Source organism: Geotrypetes seraphini, chromosome 3, assembly GCF_902459505.1.
Source record: "Geotrypetes seraphini chromosome 3, aGeoSer1.1, whole genome shotgun sequence".
NCBI lineage: Eukaryota > Metazoa > Chordata > Amphibia > Gymnophiona > Dermophiidae > Geotrypetes > Geotrypetes seraphini.
This window is the reverse complement of record NC_047086.1, coordinates 344,494,259-344,517,407: the sequence shown is the minus strand read 5'-3', so window position 1 is coordinate 344,517,407 and position 23,149 is coordinate 344,494,259. Positions and strand designations below refer to the sequence as shown.

Below are 23,149 nucleotides of genomic sequence, written 5' to 3'. Positions count from 1 at the left end.
AAACTGTAGCATGGGTTTTAGCACCTACCATGATGGTAACAGCTCTGACACTCAAAGGAATTCTATGGGTATTGGAGCTAAAAACCGCGCTATGGTTTTGTAAAAAAAAAAAAAAAAAAAGGGGGGGTATGGGGTTAACTAGCTAAAAGAGATAGTGATCATATTTAAGGGATTTATCAGCAGATGTGTGACCAGTGCTGTTCTGTAACACTGTGTGCATTTTATTAAGCACTAACGTGTACTTACTACAGCTTATAGACATCGCAAAACGTGCCGAGGCGTGTCATGCCCTCAATTTGCCCTAAAAAACAATTTTCATTTTCTGGGAAGGGGACATGTTTGAAAGTGGAGAGGGCCATAACTGCGCTAATCAGTTAGCATGTGGGCATTTGCACGCGTTAACTGATTAGTAGAGGGTTAGAGCATGAGCCCTGTCAACAAAATGGGTGATGGTAAGGGCTCATACGGTAATATTTTTAATGGCCATGTGCTAATTGCACAATTAGCACATGGCCATTAATTCTGGAACTAGGAAAATCAGCCATGGCAGAAGTAGCCTTGGCATTCAGAAAAAGACCCACAGTTAGGTCACACTAAGACCACTTTTTCCAGGGCTTTAGTAAACTGACCCCTATGAGATGTAGGTGCTCAGTATTATAGAACAGTATGCAGGCAGATACGTGCACAAATCCAAATCAGTGCCACATAACATCAATAACTGATTGTCAATCAATTGATAACTAATTTGTGCATGCACCTTGGATCCACACCAAAAATGAGTGCCCAATTTGGGTATCATATATAGAATCCAGGGTTAAAAGTACATTATTTGGTAACTGCACAGTTTTCATTAATAGAGCACCCTGGTTCTAATTCTATATATGGTAGGCAGTGGCACCGTGCCGATTTCCACATAGAACATAATCATTTTTAATTGTCTTTTATTGGCATTTTCAATTTTCACGCCATTTAAACCAATTAAAATATTTGATTTTTGTGTAGAAATTGGCTAGGCGCCATTTCTAGAATCAGGGACCCTGGGTCTAAACCGAGCCCACTCTATCAAAAGTTTTTCTGCTTGCTTCTGTTTGCCAACGGTATTGTTTCAAAGGGATGTGTACATACTGAGTGTGTGGATGGAAAAGTCTTGCTAGTTTTTTGAACCTTGAAAGAAGGAAGGGCCCTTCCAGAAATGTGGGCATCATGGACCATCCTTTATTGCAACATTGTTAAAGACTGGGTCGACAGGTTGCACAATGCATTTTTACCAGCTTGGGTCTGAAGCGGGCACAGGAAGTGGCCTGCACTGAGATCCCGAGTTCACCGAGGTCACCAAAAGGTCCATCACTTCCAGTAAACCCTTTAGCGCTCTGCCAGCATTTGCCACACTGACATTGCAGCCACTGATGTCAGACGTCTGTTGTTGTTTTCTGATTTCTCAAGAAATGTCACACCTTTGAGGCCAAGTCACGTTTCCCCACTGTGGTTAAAACACCGCTTTCTTTTTTTAAAACCTGCCCCCTTTTGTTGAAAGTGTTGCTAATTTACTCACGAGAGGAAGTCCTTGGAATGGGGGGGCGGAGCCTGAGCGAAAAAGTTGCATTCAGTACTGTATGTGCTCAGCAATTATGATGGTTACGTAGCTGTTGAGCCTGTCAGGCTATAAAACTGCCTTTGGCTCGTGAGAGGAGCAGATTACTCTTGTGGAAAGAAGCCTTCCGGGAGCTAGAAGCCTGAAGGGACCTTTAAGCCAGAGGGCTGAGGTAGGTCAGCTCAAGCCCTGCTTCTCTTCTTGGTTGCAATGCCCTTAACCCGGCGCCTGTACTTGGATGAAACCATGGGCTCTGTTCGGAGCAAGCGTATGTGATTTCTCGAGAGGCGTTAGATCGAAGTCAGGAGCCGCTTTGTTTTGCTTAGGGAGGTGACGTGGAGATTTCCCAGCTTCCGATGGGCGTTTGGAAGCCCATCTATCAGTTCCTGGGAGGGATCATGGACGGGGTATGCTCTGGATCTAGGGGGGGGAGGGGCTCTATATAGTCTTTTCTTGGCACCGGTCCACCTGTCGGCGCTGTCGTGCAGTGTGGGATGCTGCTGGCCACCGCATTTCTAAGGCCCGGCGGCTGAAAGAGGGTACAATTGCGAAGCGAAGGCACGTTCTAGCGCTGACTTCGTCTCGCTGGCGCGGGATCCTTTCAGCGCTCGAGATGGAATGTGTGGACGTAGTTTCGGACGCTTAATCCGAGCGTGACGCCTGCTGGAATGCGTTTATAGGGAAGCACGTGGGATGCATAAAGCACATGCTGGAAAAAAAACTGATTTTCTGTGCTAGAGTTGGCTTGAGAAATGTTCCTGAAAATGTGCCCGCTTTTTGTTGAAGTGTGTAGATTATTTCGGGGCAAAAATAATTACAGTAATTGTATCTGTGGAGAAAGATGCGGGGAATCACTTGGATACACAGTTTGCATGCATCTGAGTGGCTACTGAAGCTTCTTAGCGCTGATGATAGACTTATGTACGTAGATTTGTATTTCTGCATAACTGGTGCAAGCCTTATAATTCTCAAAACGGGGTGGAGAAGGATATCGAAAAAAAGTATTTATTTATAACCCCACAGTCAAGAACAAAAGAAAAACTAAACTACTTATTACAATTTGTAAATATGAAACAATTTGTAAAAAAAAATGCATGAAAAAGTTATGTGCTCAGATCAGTGACCACGTGACTATTTCAGCATGGAAATATGAAGCCATTTTGGAGATATGTAAACTTTGTAATTGAGATTTATTTGACGTGTTTTTTTGGACATGATTGTTTGAAGAAGCACTTTTGGGACATAAATAGGATACACCAGTGGTGCAGTACAGTCCTCTGGACTGAGATAAGTGAGGGGTGGCATTATAGTAATAACTAGGTGGTCATTCACAAATGTTTGTGTTTTGATAGATGTGATGATTAGAGACTGCTCCCTTCCCCCACCATGAATACTTTTTTTTTGTTGTTGTTATTTTGACTTTGATCACCCCTCCTTGATTTCCTAAATGCAAAAAGGATCTTCCTTTTCCCTTTTTTTTTTTTTGGAGGGAGGATAGTTTTTCAAATATTTTGTTGTGCCAGGAGGCAATGGCTTCCACGTGCCCTCTTTCCTCAGGCGCTTGAAGTAGAACAGTTCCCGATGCTCTTTGAGCCCAGGGCGTGCTAATATGTCGATTTCTGAGTCAGTGGTTCAACTTCAGTGTATCCATATGGTTTTCTAAGTGCTAGCAAAATTTTTCAGAGGAGAAAGCTAGCTAGTTGTGTAGTACCGTGTTTACAGAATAAACAAAGAGAGTTGCTACCTGTTTCCCCTGTGATACTCTGACATTCCCTAAAACTTCCTGGCAGAGGTGTGCTGCTACCTAACACCAGATGTTAACACTTACCTTTAGAGCAGTGGTCTCAAACTCAGACCCTATGCAGGGCCACATTTTGGATTTGTAGGTACTTGGAGGGCCTCAGAAAAAAAATAGTTAGTGTCTTATTAAAGAAGTGACAATTTTGCATGAGGTAAAACTCTTTTAGTTTATAAATCTTTCCTTTTGGCTAAGTCTTAATATTGTAATTTATAGCTAAAGAGACATGTGATCAAGAAACTGTTTTATTTTACTTTTGTGATTATGATAAACATACCGAGGGCCTCAAAATAGTACCTGGCGGGCCGCAAGTTTGAGACCACTGCTTTTTAGAGTATCCTGTTGGAGTCTCTATAGCAGTGGTTCCCAAACCTGTCCTGGGGGACCCCCAGCCAGTCAGGTTTTCAAGATATCCCTAATGAATATGCATGAGAGAGATTTGCATACCTGTCACTTCCATTATATGCAAATCTCTCTCATGCATATTCATTAGGGATATCTTGAAAACCTGACTGGCTGGGGGTCCCCCAGGAACCACTGCTCTATAGGTTATGATTCCTTTTAAACTACTTACCATCCCCCCTTTTAATAAACTGCAATAGTGGTTATTAGCGCAGGGAGCCGTGCTGAATGTTCTGTGCTGCTCCCGACGCTCACAGGAACTCGGTGGTCCTTTTATTAAGGTGCGCTAACCGAGTTAGCGCGCGCTAAATGCTAAAATGCCCTTAGAATATAATGGATGCCTTAGCATTTAGCGCGGGCTAAATCGATTAGCGCGTCTTAATTAAAGGACCCTTGTGAGCATCGGGAGCAGCGCGAAGCATTCAGCGCTAATAACCACTATCACAGTTTAGTAAAAGGAGGGGTTAATTAGCAATATTTTTTTTTGTAGCAGGGCTAACTACAACCTAACAGCTTTGCGAGGCATTCACTTGGGGAGGGGAGGGGAGCGGGGGAGGCACCTAACTTGCTCCTTGCATAATCCTGCCTCTTTCCTCCTGCCAGCAGAAGGGTATTTCATAACGGTTCTGCCTCCTGGTGGCTGGCTTCTCTGGTGGGTTGAATGGCTGATGTTAGCAGGCTGGCAAAATAAAAAGACGTTACCTGAAGTACTGATCTATTCTTGCCATTGGGAGAGAGGGAGAACATTACTTATTAGGGAAGGTGGGGGAGAAGAGATGGAGTCAAAACTTGGTGGGCAATATCCCCTTCCTCCCACTGTAACATGGGCCTGTGAATTTTCCGGACCTCACCGGATTCTTCAGACAAATAGTCTGACCGCATACAGTTTTTCTGGGTAGATTTTTGCCTCCCTCCTGATTTTTTTTTTTGTTGGTATCCTCACATGCTTTTGATTCAACACCTTTTTTGAGTATGAGGAGGTTTTAAGATGTGCTGCACCTGTACACGTCTGACGCAGAATCCAAACTAGCCATCAGGCCTAGAAACGTTGAGCTAAGCTTTCTTTCAAATCACTTTTAAATGTTCCCAAAACAGATTTGTTCAGACACTCCAGTGCTTGCTTCACCTTGAATTGTTACCATTTCAAACCAGGGGTGGGCAACTCTGGTCCTCGAGGGCCGGAATCCAGTCGGGTTTTCAGGATTTCCTCAATGAATATGCATTGAAAGCAGTGCATGCAGATAGATCTCATGCATATTCATTGGGGAAATCCTGAAAACCCGACTGGATTCCGGCCCTCGAGGACCGGAGTTGCTCATGTCTGATTTGAACTCTTTTTTTTCCCAACAATTAATTTTTGGTTCTGCCTCCTGCAAACCATTCATTTAATACCATAAATCAGTGTTTCTCAACTCAGTTCTGGAGTACCCCTTTGCCAGTCAGGTTTCAGGAAATCCACAATGAATATGCGGAAACTTGATGTGCATACACTGCCTCCATTGTATGCAAATTTCTTTCATGCATATTTATTATGGATATCCTGAAAACCTGACTAGCAAGGGGATACTCCAGGCTGAGCTGAGAAACACTGCCATAAATGACCCAGTTTTGGATAAACTGATTTTGCTGAATTTCTTTGTATGCAATGATGCATGTTGGTTGGTTGTAACAATTCATGTGGGCCTTAATCAGCACGGGTGTGTGAAATGATCATTTTGATTTCCTGCTCGGTTCAAATCCAGAACATACAATGTTGACAAGCCTAGAAGCGTAAAATAAGAATTTACATATCTAAATTGGCCCTTACATGCTCAATGTGAAATTTGAATCTTCTAAAAATGTACCACCTGCAAGCCTGAAAGAGCAGAATACACTCAGGTATAGGTGTTTTTCTGTCCCCAGATAGCTTACAACGTAAGTTTGTACCCGAGGGCTATGTGACTTGCCCAAGATCAAAAGGAGCTGCAGTGAGATTTGAACAGGGCTATTCCTCCGTTCCAAAAGCTTGATTGGCATGTTTTTTTCCACCCCTTTCTCCAGACCATACGTGAAGGCTTGCACTTCAGACCCTGGCCAGTAAGAGCACTCTGGGCATGATTCTATAAATGGCACCTAGCTGCTGGGCACCGCTTGGCTTGTCAATCAATCACTAGATGCCGTTTGTAGAATTGCACCTTGTGGCACTTAACTCAGCCCGGCATGCTAGGCCAGGGATTTTTGGACTAATTTACTGGCACCTAACATAGATGCCTACTGGTGTCTAAGGCAATCCATGGCCAAACTCCACCCTTATTTTTTGGGTAGGCATGGATAGCGCTATTTTCAGATTTCATTTTGAATATTGGCAGCGTCCATGTGTTTTGCCAGCAAGTTTATTTTTTGCTTTGTGATTCTTAAGACTCCTGAGGCAGGCCTGTTGGTCGAAACATGTAGGTGTCGAGTCACTGAATCATTGATTGTACCATGATGATGTTGGAAGAATAAAGATTTCTACATCTACAGATTAGCCTGTGGACACTTTTTTAGTGCACATCTTTCTTCCTTGGACAATTCCACTTTTTTGTTTTGTGGTCAATTACCATGTCATTTAACCTATTAAAATTCAATTAAGTTGCACATGAATTTGGTTCATAGACAATGGTGTGAAAGACAAAGGCGCGCCCAGACAATTGAGTGCAGCGCGGAGGTGCGCGCCGCTCAAAATTACTGTTTTAAGGGGCTCCGACGGGGGGTTTTGTTGGGGAACCCCCCACTTTACTTAATAGACATCGCGCCGGCGTTATGGGTGGTTTGGGGGGTTGTAATCCTCCACATTTTACTGTAAACTTAACTTTTTCCCTAAAAACAGGGAAAAAGTGAAGTTTTCAGTAAAATGTGGGGGGTTACAACCCCCCACAACGCCCCCACAACGCAGCGCAATGTCTATTAAGTAAAGTGGGGGGGTTCCCCCACCACACCCCCCATCAGAGCCCTAAAAACATTAATTTTGAGCAGCACGCGCCTCCGTGCTGCGCTCAATTGTCTGGGCGCGCCTTTGTCCCGGCGCGCTTTTGACCATGAATTTTACCCCCCTTTGACAAAACTGCGCAAGAGGTTTTTAGCGCCAGCCAGTGCGCTGAATGCTCTGCGGTGCTCTGATGCTCAAAGGAACTCTTAGACCATCGGAGCAGCACAGAGCATTCAGCGCACTGGCCGGCGCTAAAAACCTCTTGTGTGGTTTTGTAAAAGGAGGAGGGGTTAGATGTCGCTAGGCCTCTGTGATTAGGGCACATAGCAATGCCTAACATAGGTGCCATTTATAAAATCAGGCTCTGTGTGTCATAGTTCTTTAAAAATGAGCCTCGATATGTACTTTACCTCTTATATTTTATTTCTTTATTTAAAAACATATACCCTGCTTTATACCTAAGTGGTTAACCAGGCCTCTTGAGGTTTCATTTGAGCTGAAAAAAAAAAAAAAAAAGATGCAGCGACTGCAGATTCCTAATCTGGTCCTATTTACAGAGTATTTTTCCTTATAAAACGTGCCAGTTCTCAGCCTTAGCTCTAGGGATTTCCACATTCTTAGAGTCACAGGTTGCCAGTGGCAGGTGAGAGAAACCCTGCATTCATCAGCGGTGAGAAATCACTCATTCCTGGCTCATAGTCAGCAGAGGGAGGGAAGTGGCTCTTTTGTTCTCAGAGCCAGAAACAGGGCATTACCCAAAACAAGTAACTAGTAATAGAAAATGCAGATATGGGGGGGGGGGGGGTGTATGCCAGCTCTCTGTGGTATCTGGATGTCACAGGATCTGGTGGCACGGTAGGGGAAGAGAAGTGGAAAAACCAGAAACAGCAGAGGTGAAATCAGCAGAGTGCCAAGCTGATCTAGAGCGAAAAGTGCCGACACTGGCCTTTGACCTGACAAACCAATGTAATTTGATGCAATACACTATGGGATACACTTATCAGAGAGAGAGAGCGAGAGAAAATACACTAGGGTAGAAGTTACAAGTTCAGGACTACTACTACTATTAATTATTTCTATAGTGCTACCAGACGCCCACAGCGCTGCAGGGTCACAAAGAATAAGAAAACAGTCCCTGTTCGAAAGAGCTTGCACTCTAAACAGGCGAGTCAGACAAACAGGATGTCATGGATACAGTCAAGGGGAACGGTCAATCAGGGGGCTTATAAATCACTTTCCTTATGCAGCAGAGCAAGTTGTGCCTAGCCAAAGGGTCTCTCTGAAGCAGTGCTTATTCTGACTGTACTAGATAGAAAGAGAAATATGCAGTTTGATGTAATCAAAGGAAGCACTAATTAGAATTTCTCTCATATTCAGCAGTATAAGTAACAGAGGACCAGGCCATCATGGCCAGACCAGTATTACAAACCAGCTCCAGGATGTAGGATTTCCCTAACCTGATTGGCTCTTTCTTATCACATGGTTCCATCAATCACTCTAGGCTGTCCACAGCTAAAAGATTCTAGCCTTGGCTAAAAGCTATTCATATCTTACTCAAGGTTTACAATAACCGGCCAAATGTTTCTTATTGCTTTCCTCCTTGTAAATTTGATGTGGTTGAATGAAATCAAGTCACAAAAATAATCTTGTGGCTCCTGCTCTACTGCACATGGCATTAACACTGAAAGGGGCGTGGCCACATGGGGACCGTGGGGGTTCGAGCCCCCCTCCAGAGCCCTCTGTTACCTTGCTGATGGGGATGCCAAGCCCTGCCAACCAAATGACTGCAGTGCTGTTGTTCTCCGCTGCTTCCTTTCTTCTGTAAGCATGCAAAATCATTTTGAATATCAGGCCCTAAGCTTCTGCCAGAGAGGAGGGTTAAGTGATTTGCCCCAGACCATAGGCGGTGGGATTTGAACCAGGCTGCCCTCAGTTTCAGCCCATTGCTCTAACTGGTAAGCTATTCCACTTGGGAGGGCCTGTTGCCAACTGAATTTGCAAAGAAGCGGAAAAGCTAGGTTTTAATATTAGAGAGACTGCTGGCTTTCCAGCCAGATATTCCCATTAGGAATTTAGAACTTTGAAACAATAACATCCTTCAGGATAATACCAGTGACTTTTGGAGGCTATTGACCAAGGGCTGATCACGGTTTCTGAAAGTACAAATTGTCATCTTCCTGAGGAACATCCAGTTCCATACTGAGTAAACTTCCCCAACAGTCAGGTGTTCAGCCATATGAGTTCCACGCAGAAAGCACTCCCACCTGCATCTGCTCAGCAGTGCATAAGGAAACAGTTCCTATTTCTAAAAGAAATTAGTGAGTGTGCAAGGAGGGCCAGCCACACCCCTCTTTCTAAGTAGAAAGAGAAAAATGCAGTCTGATGTAATCAAAGAAGGAAGCACTAATCATTCCTCTCAAATGCAACAATCCCAATGTAGTTTCCAATCATAGAGTCCTATAAAACAGCAAAATACATACCGCATTTGGTTTAAAATGGCAACCAAAGGCGGTATGTTAAATACAATAAACCATAATGGTGTTATACATTTTGCTGTTTTTATAGGAATTTGTGATTGGAAACTGCATTGGGATTGCTGTATATAAGAAAGAGATTCTTATAAGTGCTTCCTTTTTTGATTACATCAGATTGCATTTTTTTCTTTCTAGAAGTGGTGTATAAAAATCAATACATAAAATTAGAAAAAGAAGTACAAATGCAATCAACAGAGACATCCCACTAGAACCCAGGGGCAGCTGAATATCTTTATGGTTGGAGCCAAATAAACAAATCTCTAGCCCTGCCTCAAACTCTTTAATTGCTGATGCTGAGCAAAATTCTGATGGCGCCGTGGACCCTGCGGCCCATTCCATTTTTCTGCCTATGGAAATTATCTGCCCAACATACCACACAATCTAGTAAACTACTGTGGGTGGGAGAGTTGTCAACAGCTCTTGAGATGTTGATGTTGCATAAATAGTTTTGAAAGAGATAAGAAAAAAAATGAATAATGCTATTGTCATAATTATAATTGGGTAAACTGTAGTATGGAGAGATTAGTGACCCGACCAAGATCACATGGAGTTAGTAACCAACACATCTCATGGTTTCTCCTGAGAGTTTCTGATGGTGTGGTTATCACATAGCTCGTATCATCCTTTTCCCTCTTCAAGAAAGAGGTAATAATCTTATCTTTTGCTCTAGCTTGGGAAGTGTTATAGTGCTTTTAACAATGCTGGTTTCTTCTAAAAGATCCCATGTGTTATAATAGTCATTGCAATATGAGCATGTTTATGGAAAAAGAACTGTGTATATCCCTTCCCAATGCATTAGTCCTTGCCAAATTCTACCAAAATAAAGTCTTGAACCTAGGCACAACTGCTCATAAGTTTTACACTTGTGCTAATTCAACACGTTTACTTTTTTTTTTTTTTTAGTAATTTATATTCTGCATATCCGACAATTGTATGCAGATTAAAAATTATTCATGTACTCAAGCATTTTTCCTCAACTGTCCTGGTGGGCTCCCATTCTATCTAATGTACCTGGGGCAATGGGGATTAAGTGACTTGCCCAGGGTCACAAGAAGTCATGTTGGATTTGAACTCACAACCTCAGGGTGTGGAGGCTGTAGCTCTAACCTCTGCACCACACACTTCCACAAACTTAGATATTCCAACTTCTGAGCTAGACCTGTTTTAGAAGAGTCTAAGTGCCAATAAGGTACCCAAATGGACCAGATGACCACTGTAGGGATTAAGTAATAATCCCCTCCCCTCTCCCAATGGTCACTAACCCCCCTGCCACCCCCAAAATATGAATAAAAGAGTAAATAGCTGCCTCTAGCACAGCAGCATCTGGTATAGGAAAGGTTAGTAGAGTCTAACACAGGTGTCTTAAGTAGCCTGGTGGATGAGCTAATGAGCCATAGAGAGGAGGACCTAGGCCCATAAGACATTCTAATCACTACATTTATGTTGGAAAGTGTGAGGCCACGAAAACATCCAAGTTGAAAATGTCCAAATCCTCGACCATTTGGACATAGGAGGGGGCCAGCATTGTAATGGACTGGCCACATAATCATCCAAATAGAGCAGTGGGGCAACTTAGAGGGCACATCTGTGAACTTCACATAAAGGGTGCCAGAAGTACATCTCACCATAACCCCCTTATAATTTATGGTGATCCATCCAAAACACACCCAAACCGTACTATACCCACCTGTTTCCCACCCCAATAGCCCTGATGGCTGCAGGTGGCACTTATATGGCAGTATGGTAGGATTTTGGTGGACTCAAATTTTCCACTATAAATGTAGTGGTTAGAGTGTCTTAAAGGCCTGGGTCCTCCTCTCTATATTTCATTAGCCCATCCATCAGCCTATTTAAGAAGCCTTTGTGATGGTCATACCAGATGCTACATACCAGATGGTCATACCAGATGCTACATACCAGATGGTCATACCAGATGATACATATCAGATGCTGCTAGTCTAGAGACAGGTATGTACTTTTTTATTCATATTTTTAGGGGGGGGTGTGAGTCCACCAAAATCCTACTGTACTGCTATATAAGTTCTACCTGCAGCCATAATGGCTGTTAGGGTGGGAGACAGGTGCCATAAACATTTGAAATGTACTTTTTCCAGCCCAAGTAGATTTCTGAGTGAAAATATTGTGGACTGCAGCTTGTGCTTGTGGAGAGGGTTAATAGATTTAGACCCTTTCAGTGTGATCTGCCCATTTATGCAGGGTTAATGTAAGGCTTGCTTTTTTTTTTTTTAATATAAATCTGTCCTGGTGTCACTGTGGAGGAATGAAATTTCCGAAGTCTGCTTAATCATTACCCTCTCCTACCAGCTGATACCTGTAATGGTTGGCTGAGCATGCTTAGGCGAAGGAAAGGATGATTATAACAATGCAAAGACAAAAACCAAACCGACTTGCTGTGAATGTGCAGATGCATAAAATAGGAGCCCCAAGGTGGTTTTGAACAATGTGGCAAGGAACTAGATTTTTCACGTGCCAAGACGATGCAGTGTCATGTGCATTCTTAGTCTGGCACAGACGCAACCAGAGCAAAGCAAACTCTGATGTCATGAGTAATGCCCTCGCTATGTACTCTATTGTCAGTCTAGCTGGCTTGACTCAGTTCTTATGCAAATTCACACCTGATGGCTGTGGCCATAAAGTAAGTGTGTTTCTCAGGGATTACCCAGTGGCATTTGCCTGAAACTTCACCTCCAAATAAAATGACTGATCTACCTCTAAGAGCATAATTTCATCAATATATATGGTAAAACCTAAATTCTTTGGGTCACAAATCAGATCCTCAATTTTTTTTTTTTTTTTTGGGGGGAGAGAAGATTCCAGGTTAGCCACCTGGCATGATTGGTATTTTGGGCACACCGCACTGGATTTAGAGACCTTCTTTAAATACCTTTCTCTTTTTACTTTGTCCTGAATTTTTATTTTCAGTAGCAAGACAGGGCTTACTGCACTAAGAAGAAAGAGGAGGGGGAAATTAGCTTGTATAAGGCACAAATTGGACTGAATTCCATAAATTGCAACAAAAAAATCAGTACTATTCTATAAACCGGGCTTAAAGTTAGGCGCAGTTTACAGAATAGCATTTATACCCAGGAACCATGACTAAATTTAGGTGCGGCCATTTGCACCAACAAAAATGTGTTGCAAATACCTGCCCCAAAATTTAGGCACAGATGCCCTTATTTTATATTTACATGCGTAACTTAAAGTAATGCCCCTGATCCGGTCATTTCCACGCCCCCTTTTTTGACTTGTGCATACAATTTAGGTGTGGATCCTGTGCCTAAATTTAGGCACATAACTTGTAATTGATTCTAATTAGCACCAATAATTACTTGTTAAAATGGCAATTATTGCTGCTAATTAGAATGTTATTCAATTAACCCTTTAATTGGCAGGGAGAGGGGAGATATGATAGAGACGTTTAAATACCTACGTGGCATAAATGCTCTGGAATGAGAGGGCATAGGATGAAGTTAAGAGGTGATAGGCTCAGGAGTAATCTAAGGAAATACTTTTTTACGGAAAGAGTGGTATATGCGTGGAACAGTCTCCCAGAAGAGGTGGTGGAAACAGAGACTGTCTGAATTCAAGAGGGCCTGGGATAGGCAAGTGGAATCTCTCAGAGAAAGGGATATTGGTTACTACAGATGGGCAGACTAGATAGGCCATTTGGCCTTTATCTACCATCATGTTTCTATGTTGAACGAGTGCCAAGTAACAGGCATTTATAGATGGAGATATCCCATAAGATACTGAATTGGAAGCCAAGGACAGGCCTCAATGACGAGATGAAAGCACACAATGAGGAAGTCGTAAGAACAGGATGTCAGATCAGCCAAGAGTATATTGTTCAAAAAACTTTATTGATGGATGTGCCGCAATGGCTCAATAGACTCGACACTGGCAGTGTTTCGGCGTCTGTGCCTTTATCAAGAGTCTGGCTTGAATGAAGCACAGTACATACGTGCACTCGGGGAGGTGCGCTGTAGAGATGTCGATGAGAGCAAAAATGAAAGCTAGTGTCCGAAGCGAAACTTAAGATCCTTCATTGAAGCAATCAGCAAGGCTCCCTGCACTAATAACCGCTATCGTGGTTTAGTAAAAGGGTGGTTTAGGTATGCCCTTATAGAAGACTGCAGAATTACTTTACTGCCACTTATGTGCATATATGTACAGTGAAAGTATTTTGTACGTTTATGCACTCAAGTGATACATAAATGTTGGTCCCCTCTTATAGAATTTCAATGTGCTTCCAATCATTGTGGAAACTTCATGAGTTTTGGGAGATTAGGCAATAAATGAAAACAAAATGATAACAGTTCAAGGACCATGTTCAGAAAACCTATTGTTTAATAAGCTCCCTTACCAAATGTGTATTTATTTTCTTATTGCATCTGGCAGATAGTTCTGTGAAGAATACCCGTTGTTTGGACACCAACGCCGGTCAGCGGATTCCTTGCCAAACTCACAGATTAAGTTGTTCATCATGCCTCGCCTTGCCTTTTTGAGTGGTGAGCAAAAGAGCCGGAAAATGCCAATCCGCACGGGGACATTCAAGAAACCCCGCCGGCTTCTTGATCAAAACTATCAGGTTTTGCTGGAGACCTGTTTACGGAATAAGAAGTTGTATGTGGACGATGTGTTTCCAGCTACTCTCAACTCCATTGGCACAGGAGACCTGTTAAAGAAGCTGCCCCCAGATGTTCAGTGGAAGAGGCCACATGTGAGTAAAAGAATGGTCTCTGGCCATTTTATTGTGACTATTTGTACATATGTAAGGCAGACTGCAAGGATTGTTCTTTTAAATAGAGCCATCTAGTTAGCTTCTTTTTTCATGGGCATGCATTCAAATGAAACGTTGACATGGTTATTATTAATTCAGCCCCTAGGCATTTCTTTTAATAGCTTGGAAGCCAAAAACAAGCAGGACACAATGAACATGTTTCTTTCTGAGCCATTAGTCAGGGAATGTCATGATAGCAATGAATGCAATGTGATTACATGGACAAAGAAGGGAGAGATGCAAACTCACTGATTGCCCTATAAGAGATGAGCAAAATTTTGATTCCATTTACAGAATTGTTAGCATGGATAAATGGAATCAAAAGATTAGTTATTCAAGCTGCTTGCATGAAAGTGAACTCCACTTTTCACTAGTAAGGTAAACACCCGTCTACTGTTCACCATTATTGCACAAGATGGGTTTTGGCTTGCCACCAACTTGGCTTGCTGAACTTGAATGAGAAGTCTAAATGATGGCCTAATGACTTCCTGATTAATGATAATTTTTTAACATTTGCTACAGACTGTCAAAGCCCTAAAATTCACAAGGATATGCCTAAGTGCTTGAGGCAAAATGTTATTTAACTCAATGCAAATTTAGTCTAATTATAGTTTTATCCTGAGTCCCACATTGCAGCAGAGTTACCACTTAGCTCCACGTCAGATGGACAGTCTAAGCTAGTTGCAGTTTTTTCATATTGCATCTACGGATTTGTATCTCTGCTTTTCTGAAAGAAACTTTGTCAGTGGTATAAGACAAGGATCGATGTAGCATGGCCAACTGACACGGACTCACCTAAGCTTTGAGAGTATCCACAATGGCTATGTTTGAGATAAATTTGCATATGTTGGATCTCGTGCTTACTTATTATCAATTTCCTGACCAGCTGTGGTGGGTCAAGAGGACAGGTTTGGGATTCATTGCCTTAGTGAAGCAGGCCCAAAAGATTTGCTCTAGCTTAAGGGTTCTCAACAGAGTCCGTGGGACTCACCCAACCACTTAGGCTTTCAGGATACACACAATGAATATGCGTGAGATAAATTTGCATGCACTACTTCTCAATGGCTAGAGGAGAATCAATCTCCAACTAATTTTTGCACTTCAGTCTTGAGTGTATCCTGACCAGTCCACTACTGGTCAGTGCTATGAAATAACTTGTTGCACAAGGCTGCTAGTCAGCTGGCCTCCAAACACCTGTTACAGCCTCCCCCACCTTTTACAAAGCTGCTCTGCGGTAACTGCCCTGAAGCCCATAGAGATTTAAAGGGCTTTGGGGCTTTTGCCATGCAGCAGTTACTAGTACAGCTTTATAAAAGGGGGGCAGGGGGGGCGTTAACCATTTACAGTTTAGCAGATTATCTGAGCTTCAGTTTAGCAGATAAGCTGAGTTTCAACCAAAAGATTGCCTTCAGTAGGAAGAAAAACCCTTCTGAATATCGGTCCCTAAGGGCTCCTTTTACTAAAGCTTAGTGTGTGTTAATAGACATTAGCATGCAGTAAATGCCGTCCCTTAGGTGTAAAATAGGATGCACATTATTTAGCGTGCTCAACTTTCCATTAACATGTGCGAAGTTTTAATAAAAGAGCCCCTAACTTACCAGCTCCTTTTCCTGATTGCTTTTCTGATTAATCAAGAAACATTATTGCCTACTTTTCGGTGTGGAATATTATTTCATAAAATGTGAGTAGAGCGTGGTATATCCTGCCACCCTGATATTTTATTGAAGGCTAACAACTTGTAAAGGAACTAATTTAATTAGCATCTGGTTATCATTTTTATGCACATCTATTGATAATAGAAATCTCCACTGTCTAGAACAGGGGTCTCCAAAGTCCCTCTTTGAGGGCCGAATCCAGTCAGGTTTTCGGGATTTCCCCAATGAATATGCATTGAAAGCAGTGCATGCACATAGGTCTCATGCATTTTCATTGGGGAAATCCCGAAAACCTGACTGGATTTGGCCCTCGAGGAGGGACTTTGGAGACCCCTGGTCTAAAACTTTATTCAGCAAGTCAAAAGTAAATAAACATATAACTGTACTGTAGTCCTGCACTAGTTCATTTTTTTTTAGGTAACTAGCAAATATAACCAATTGCTTTTAAGATAAGTGTAGATGTGATTCAGGGCTGATGACTTAGAGCTGTGGACTAAACCATGAAAGGATCCACAGACTTGGTGTAAGGTGATCAGGTCTCTTGATTTTTCTTCCTGTTCTCTGTGTCCTTAGGAACTGGTCAAAAATCCTCAGTTTTGGTGTGAAAATGCAAGCAGATTTGATCTCCGGCAAGGGCTCACAGGTATGGAAAGCTGTCTCGTGATATGACAAATTTTGAATGGATAGGGGAGGGGTGGGTAAGATGGTGTATAAGAATAGTCAGATGGATGCTTCGGACTGCTTTTTAATGATATTTGGTGCTCTCTGACTGGTGTTTTGGAGTACTTAAGCTAAAAAACACACAGGCCCGGATTCTATACATGGACGGCTGTCTAAAAAACGGACGGCGAACACATTTCGATCATGCATCGGCGCCGTTTACAGAATCGCACCTGTGGGAAAGATAGATGCTGGGAATGTAGGCCAGGGTTTTCCAGGACTACATTTCCAGCATGCATCTTTGCATGACTCGTGTCAATATAGGTGCTGTAGGCTGCCTAATGTCACTTCCAGCATTGGCCAGGCCCACAGTGGCATTCAGTGGCCTAAAGCGCTTACCTAGGAGCGATTCCGGCGCCGATTTATTTAGGCATCTTGGAACTCGGTTAAAAATATCATTTGAGTAGCATTTGCAAATGAGATTGAGCACCCACGGGCGCCTAAATAAATCGGCACCGGTTCAAGAAGCCGGGCCACAACGTCCTGAGAGTATGAAAAAGCATAAGGGCTAGTGTGCTGGGAGAAGACTACTCAACAATCATGAGGACTAGGTGGCACATTTCAACACAAACATCGGAGTAAATGAAGGCCTGATGCTTCTCTCTTGCCCCTGCTGTGTGGATTTTCTTGTGCTTTTGCAGGCTTATGCTGGGGAAAGCAGGACTGACTAATTGGTTGTTATGATGTAACCGTTAGGATGGGTTGAATGTGCTGCTGAGCTGCTGTTTTTAATGCTGACTTTAAATTGTTTGCTGACTTCCTACAAATGCTTTGGGCTTTCTGTTAACTGCTTTGGATATTCTTCTGATGAGGAAGGAGGTACATTTATTGTTTTAAGTAAATAATCCTGACACCAAGAGAGCTCAGCCCTTGAATCTAATACAACCAGGCGTTCCTCTGTTTATTTAAAAGATTTATAGACCACTTTCCAGGCTCAAGACGTCAAATTGTAAAACTTTCCTGCAATAACTGAAACGTTAATAATCAGATGTAGAGAAGTCTTGGACTTTGTGTGGGATGAAGTTGATAATTTGTTTGTCTGTGCTCTTCTATGCAGAGAACTGCTGGTTTTTAGCTGCCCTGGCCTCTCTGACCTTCCATCATGACATCTTGACCAACGTTGTGCCTCAGAACCAAAGCTTTGATAGGAAGTATGCTGGTATTTTCCACTTTCGAGTAAGTAGACAGTACAACAGCATCCACCTGAAATTGTATACTTGCAGGGAAAGGTGCGTAAAGATAGCGCAAACTAGCTGCCTAAATAAATAGGCACCTAAGTTAGGCACCTAACTTACCCCCTCCTTTACAGAGCCGCGCTGGCATTTTTAGCGCCGGCCGCGGCAGTAACAGCTCAAACGCTCATAGGAATTCTACGAGCATCGGAGCTGTTACCAGAGCGGTCGGCGCTAAAAATGCTGGTGTGGCTTTGTAAAGGAAAGGGTTAATTAGTATATTGGCTTCAATTATGAGCTTTAATAAGATCATAATTGATAAAATAAAAATGAATTGGGTGATAGGTGCCTGTCTTCTTGGGCGCGATTCTACATAAGATAGGCACCTAATGGCACGTAACTCCAAAGTAGGCATGTTTAGAGGCAGAGAAGAACTTAGGTGCCATTAGGTGTGATTCTGTAAAGTACATAGGTGCCTATAATGAAGACTTAACCCTGGCCTACATTGTAGGTGCCTAAGTTTTAGTTAGGCACGATTCTGTAATGGGCGCCTAAGTGTGATTGACATGAAACAAGTGCCTAACTTTAGGCGCTTATCTCTTTACAGAATTGCAGGATCTGTCCCATCACATCCTGCTATTGCAAAACATCTTTATAACAAACCAGGCCATTGGCTTTTATCCCTTTTGTGAAGGAGAGCCATCTGCATAACCTGGATGTCATTTGTTATAAATAATAATAATAAAAGTTTTATATACCGCAGGACCGTGAAATTCTATGCGGTTTACAGATTAAAAGGTATTACAGATCGAGTGGAATAAACAAAGTTCAGAGTTAGTGAATAACAGTTCTAAAGATAATTTGTTGAGGACTAAGATTGTATAGGTCAGTTACCTAGGCACTTCAGGAACAGGTATGTTTTTTTAGGCGTTTCCTGAATTCCCTATAAGTAGTAGGCACGAGCAGTTGTTCCAGGTCTTTACCCCATAATGCTGCTTGATGTGAGACTGTTGCAGATCACTTTTGTCATTCTTTCAATTCTTTTGCATCTTACAAAGAAAGAGAAATTCAGTATTTGTCAAGACTGTTTCGTTAACACAACATTGCACTTTCTATCTGGCAGTTCTGGCGTTTTGGTGAGTGGGTAGATGTGGTGGTCGACGACATGCTGCCAGTGAACAAGGATGGGCAACTTATCTTTGTCTCCTCTATTCGCAAGAACTTGTTTTGGGGTGCACTTCTAGAGAAGGCCTATGCCAAGTGAGTAACTCGGGCTAGCAATGAACAGTATCTCACCTTTCCGCAAGGAGTGGATTGTCTTATTAGTTTGATAGAAAGCATTAGCTTTTGCACACCATATTGTGTGCAGTGTTTTGGAAATACACACGACAAACAGGAAATGTCCTGAATGAGTTCAGATGATGCGCTTTTGTCATTTATTTTGGTTGGTTCTTTGGTTGGAGCTGCTGGAACCTCTTAAAAATAGAGAGAGGAAGGTACCGGTATATCTGGCCGGGAATGAATCTGGATGCTAGCCATGCAAGCTGTTTGGAAAATCAGTATCAAACCGGCACAGGCCACAAATCAATGCCAATAAATCTGAGCAATTTGTGGTAAAATGTGAACCTCCCTAAGGTCCTTTGATCTACTTTGAATATCAAGATTTGAAGAGTCACATTTATATTTGAAGCTACACATATATACAATCCATGATTATTTCTTGGGAACTACTCAAATCCAAATAAATGTAGATTAAAAGAAAGAATGAAATGACATTTAATCTGGGTCAGGTTTTACTGACTATTTGAGTAAATCTAAAGTAAAATTAAGAGACTAGATTTGGTGTTTTCAGACTGGGTCAGACAATATTCACCCACCCCTCAATTCATCTGTGACAGAATGATAATAACCGAATGGATTTTCTGGAATAATAGGAATTTTACATATGTATAGCCAGTACCGTACAATATCGATACATGCTGGGCCCTGCATTGACCCCTTGATTCCATTTTTTTCTGTCAGACTGTGTGGTTCCTACGAAGATACACAGATTGGGCAGGTGTCCGAAGCTCTGGTGGACTTCACTGGTGGTGTTAACATGTCAATCCGGCTAGCAGAGGCTCCATCTGAGCTGTGGGAAATCATGCAAAGAGCAGCGTACAGCGGATCATTAATGGGCTGTCAGACTCGCTCAGGGGTAAGACAAACATAGTGCGAAGTAACATCTGTCTGCACTAAACAGAGGGATGGAAATCTGGCTTGTTTGGGGTTTTCTGGGATTTTTTGAAAATGAGTGTATAGGGACATATCACATAGAATGTGATAACATGTAATAATGAGCGTCACATGATGTTCAGCGATTCATAATATATTATATGAGAATGAATACCTGGTTTACCATGAAAAGCTTCGCTTACTCCCTTGATATATGTTAAAAATGGGGACAATATACAGCCCGCAGCAGTCAGTGTTTCTTTAAATGCTGAACACCACTGGCTAAGTTAGATCTGGGTAATCAGTGCTGGCCCCTATTAAGTCACTGGCATTGAATAGCTAGGCCTTTGGTGCTTTTTATGCAGTCCAACATGCCCCATTAGCTATTTGGGCACAGGAGCTAAATATCTACATTACTTCCGCTCCACTTCATTTCCGCCCCTGGACCATTCAGGACCCAGCTGTTATACTTCTTGGGATCTAGCAGGGTACCTGGGACCTGGGTTGGCCATGGTTGGAAACAATCAAGCCATTGTGACATCACTGATGAGGCTGGCTGCTAGGCATTGGTGAAATGAGGCATTACGACATCACAATCTCAGCTCTGGAATGTTGCTAGTTTTTGGGTTTCTGACAGGTACTTGGGACCTGGGTTGGCCACTGTTGGAAACAGGACATTGGGCTTGATGGACCTTTGGTCTGTCCCAGTATGGTAATTCTTATGTTCTTAAGAGAGTGCTGTGGTAATCATAATGGATATTCACTGACACTGCTGAATATCGGCTCCTAGGCAGCCTCCCCTGCTCGTGGTTAAATCCCTTTGAATAACAATCCCAGGATCGAAACTCCCAAATCCCTATCTGTCCCATTTGTCCTGTCTGTCCAAATTAGATTGTACACTCTTCTGAGCAGGGGCCATCTATTGTTAAATGCGCAGCGCTGCTTACGCTTTTCAGCGCTATAGAAATGTTAAATAGTAGTAGTAGATATTCAAAGCGATTTAACAAGCCAGAAACACATCCTGGCCAGTTAAATCTTTTGTTCTGGGCTAACCGTTAATTTTCAGTAGCACTTAACTAGTTAATGCCACTAAAAATAACTGATTGGTGCCGGATTGAAAACCAGCTATTCTGGAGGGCGCTCTAGGGGCAGAGCCAACACATGGCCATAATAAACCCTTAACTTTCCAGGTTAATGAGTGGAGGAGTGGCCTAGTGGTTGCAGGTTCAAGCCCAACACTGTTTCTTCTGACCCTGGGCAAGTCACCTAATCCCCCCATTGCCCCAGGTACATTAGTTGGATTGTGAGCCCACCAGGACAGATAGGGAGAAATACTCGAATACCTGAATGTAAATTGCTTAGGCCAGGGGTGTCCAACCATGAAGTATTTTGTGCGGCCCCGGTCGAGGGCGATGCAGTGTTTTCCTCTTCTGCCCCCGGGTGTTTACCATCTTGCCGGCTCCCTCCTCTTTCTTGCTGCAGCGTTTGTGCATTTGTGTGTCCCCAGAAACATTTTTTTCGGCCAATGCGGCCCAGGGAAGCCAAAAGGTTGGACACCCCTGGCTTAGGCTATATGCAGTGTATAAGTGTGAAATAAATAGGACTGCATAAAAGTAATGCAGTAACCCGTAGCTGGTTGAATATCACATTTAACCGGCTATATATTAGCTGACCCTACAGACCCAGAAAATCAGTGCCAGTGCATTGAATTTACAGGTTTAACACTATCGCTGCTGGCTGAAAATTGGTCTCCCCTTCAAGTTTTCAGTAACTTCCCTTACCTTCCCTCCTCGGGTCCTGCTCTCCTCCTCCCTCCACCCTCCATCATGTGGTTTTTCCATACCCTTCACTGTCCTTAACCACTAAGCCTGACTATGTAACGGTGTCTCTCCTGTTTCTTTTTTGTCTCCTCAGAAAGAGCAAGTGTTAGAGAATGGATTGGTGGCGGGCCACGCTTACACCGTAACTGGAATCAGAAAGGTGAGGAGAATTAGGACTTTGCCATCAATAGCATAAGATCTCTTTGGAGTACACTGTCCAAATTGTGCTGCCAGGGTTAGAGATTGGGGGGGGGGGGAGTATTTTCATACTGCCTTCATGGCTGCAAAACCCACGTGCAGTTTTACCTATGGACTCTGCAATAATTATCCAAGTGCAAGTGTGCGCATGTTGCAACTTTGAAAATTGCTTAAGAAAAAAGAACCTGAAGACCCTCACACCTCTTTTTTTCTGTGGGGGCTTCTTTTAATTAAAATAATAGAAACATAGAAAAATGAAGGCGGTCATGCCAAAATTTTATGTGTTTATCTGACTTGTTACACTAGTATTCTATAAAGCAAACTTTGTCAAACCGCAGCACACTAAACGTAGTGGCTGCGGCTCGAGGCATCCAGAAGAGTGCGGACATCAAAGCGATGATGTCACGTGCATGTATGACATCATCGTGTCAACGTCAGTGCACATCCAAAGGCCTCCCGATGGGCCCTGAGCTGCCAGTGGGGGGTGCCAGCAGGGAAGATGCACGGAGAGGCACTGGCGCTGTCTGAATGCCTACAGGACGTGCCTCTCGCCACGAGAGGCACGTCCTGTAGGCATTCAGCTGGTGCCAGTGCCTCTGTTCCTCCCCAGTGTTTTGCGGCACACTTGAAATTTCAGGAGGCACACAGTGTGCGATATGCTGCTGTAAAAGAAAGTAGATGCCAACTTTCCTTTTATAGACTAAATACTACCAAGGTGCCTCCTGGGCATCTAAACATGGGTGCCTTGTAATTACCCTCACTGTGGAACAGGGCATCGGGTAGGCAGCTGATTTATGAGGATAAAATGCTTTCTAGCCAGGGAAATTGCTTTGAAACATTTTTCTCCTAAAGCTGAATTGTTTTCTTGGTAGCTTTTCACGTCTGCTTTTCAAGCTCTGCTGCTCTTTCTGGACCCCCCAGCACTGTAGGTGCTTGTGCATCCACAATATCAGATCTACCCCCACAGGTCACCATCATCCAGTGATGTAGTAAGAGGGGGTGGGGAGGGGGGCAGTCTGCCTCGGGTACCATCTTGGTGAGAGTGCAGGCACCCGTTCTCCTCTCTGCCCCCCCTGCTCTTTTCCCGTCCCCTAACACTGCCGTGTGTGTGCGCTGCTTCCCTTCCCCGTGCCTCTGTAATGTTCCTGGCACGAGCAGCAACCCCTAAGCTGCTGTCACATCAGCGTCCGCTCTTCCTCTGATGTCACTTCCTGGACCTGCGCCTAGGAAGTGACATCAGAGGAAGAGCCGACGCTGGTGGCGACAGCAGATTGCTGCTCACAACAGGAATGTTACA

General features: G+C 43.1%; 1 protein-coding gene across 3 annotated transcripts in view; it reads left to right on the top strand.

Annotated features, from left to right (window-relative positions):
- Nucleotides 1-1,555: 1,555 nt before the first annotated feature.
- The window catches only part of LOC117357741 (calpain-14-like), a 47,277-nt gene continuing 25,683 nt past the window's right edge, over nucleotides 1,556-23,149 (top strand). For all 3 annotated transcript variants that reach the window (XM_033938762.1, XM_033938761.1, XM_033938760.1), the window contains exons 1-7: nucleotides 1,556-1,763; nucleotides 13,692-14,013; nucleotides 16,302-16,371; nucleotides 17,506-17,624; nucleotides 18,744-18,880; nucleotides 19,643-19,817; nucleotides 21,749-21,814. In XM_033938762.1, coding sequence (XP_033794653.1) covers nucleotides 13,777-14,013; nucleotides 16,302-16,371; nucleotides 17,506-17,624; nucleotides 18,744-18,880; nucleotides 19,643-19,817; nucleotides 21,749-21,814 — 804 coding nt within the window. In that variant the 5' untranslated portion in view covers nucleotides 1,556-1,763; nucleotides 13,692-13,776. The remainder of the gene's footprint in view (nucleotides 1,764-13,691; nucleotides 14,014-16,301; nucleotides 16,372-17,505; nucleotides 17,625-18,743; nucleotides 18,881-19,642; nucleotides 19,818-21,748; nucleotides 21,815-23,149) is intronic.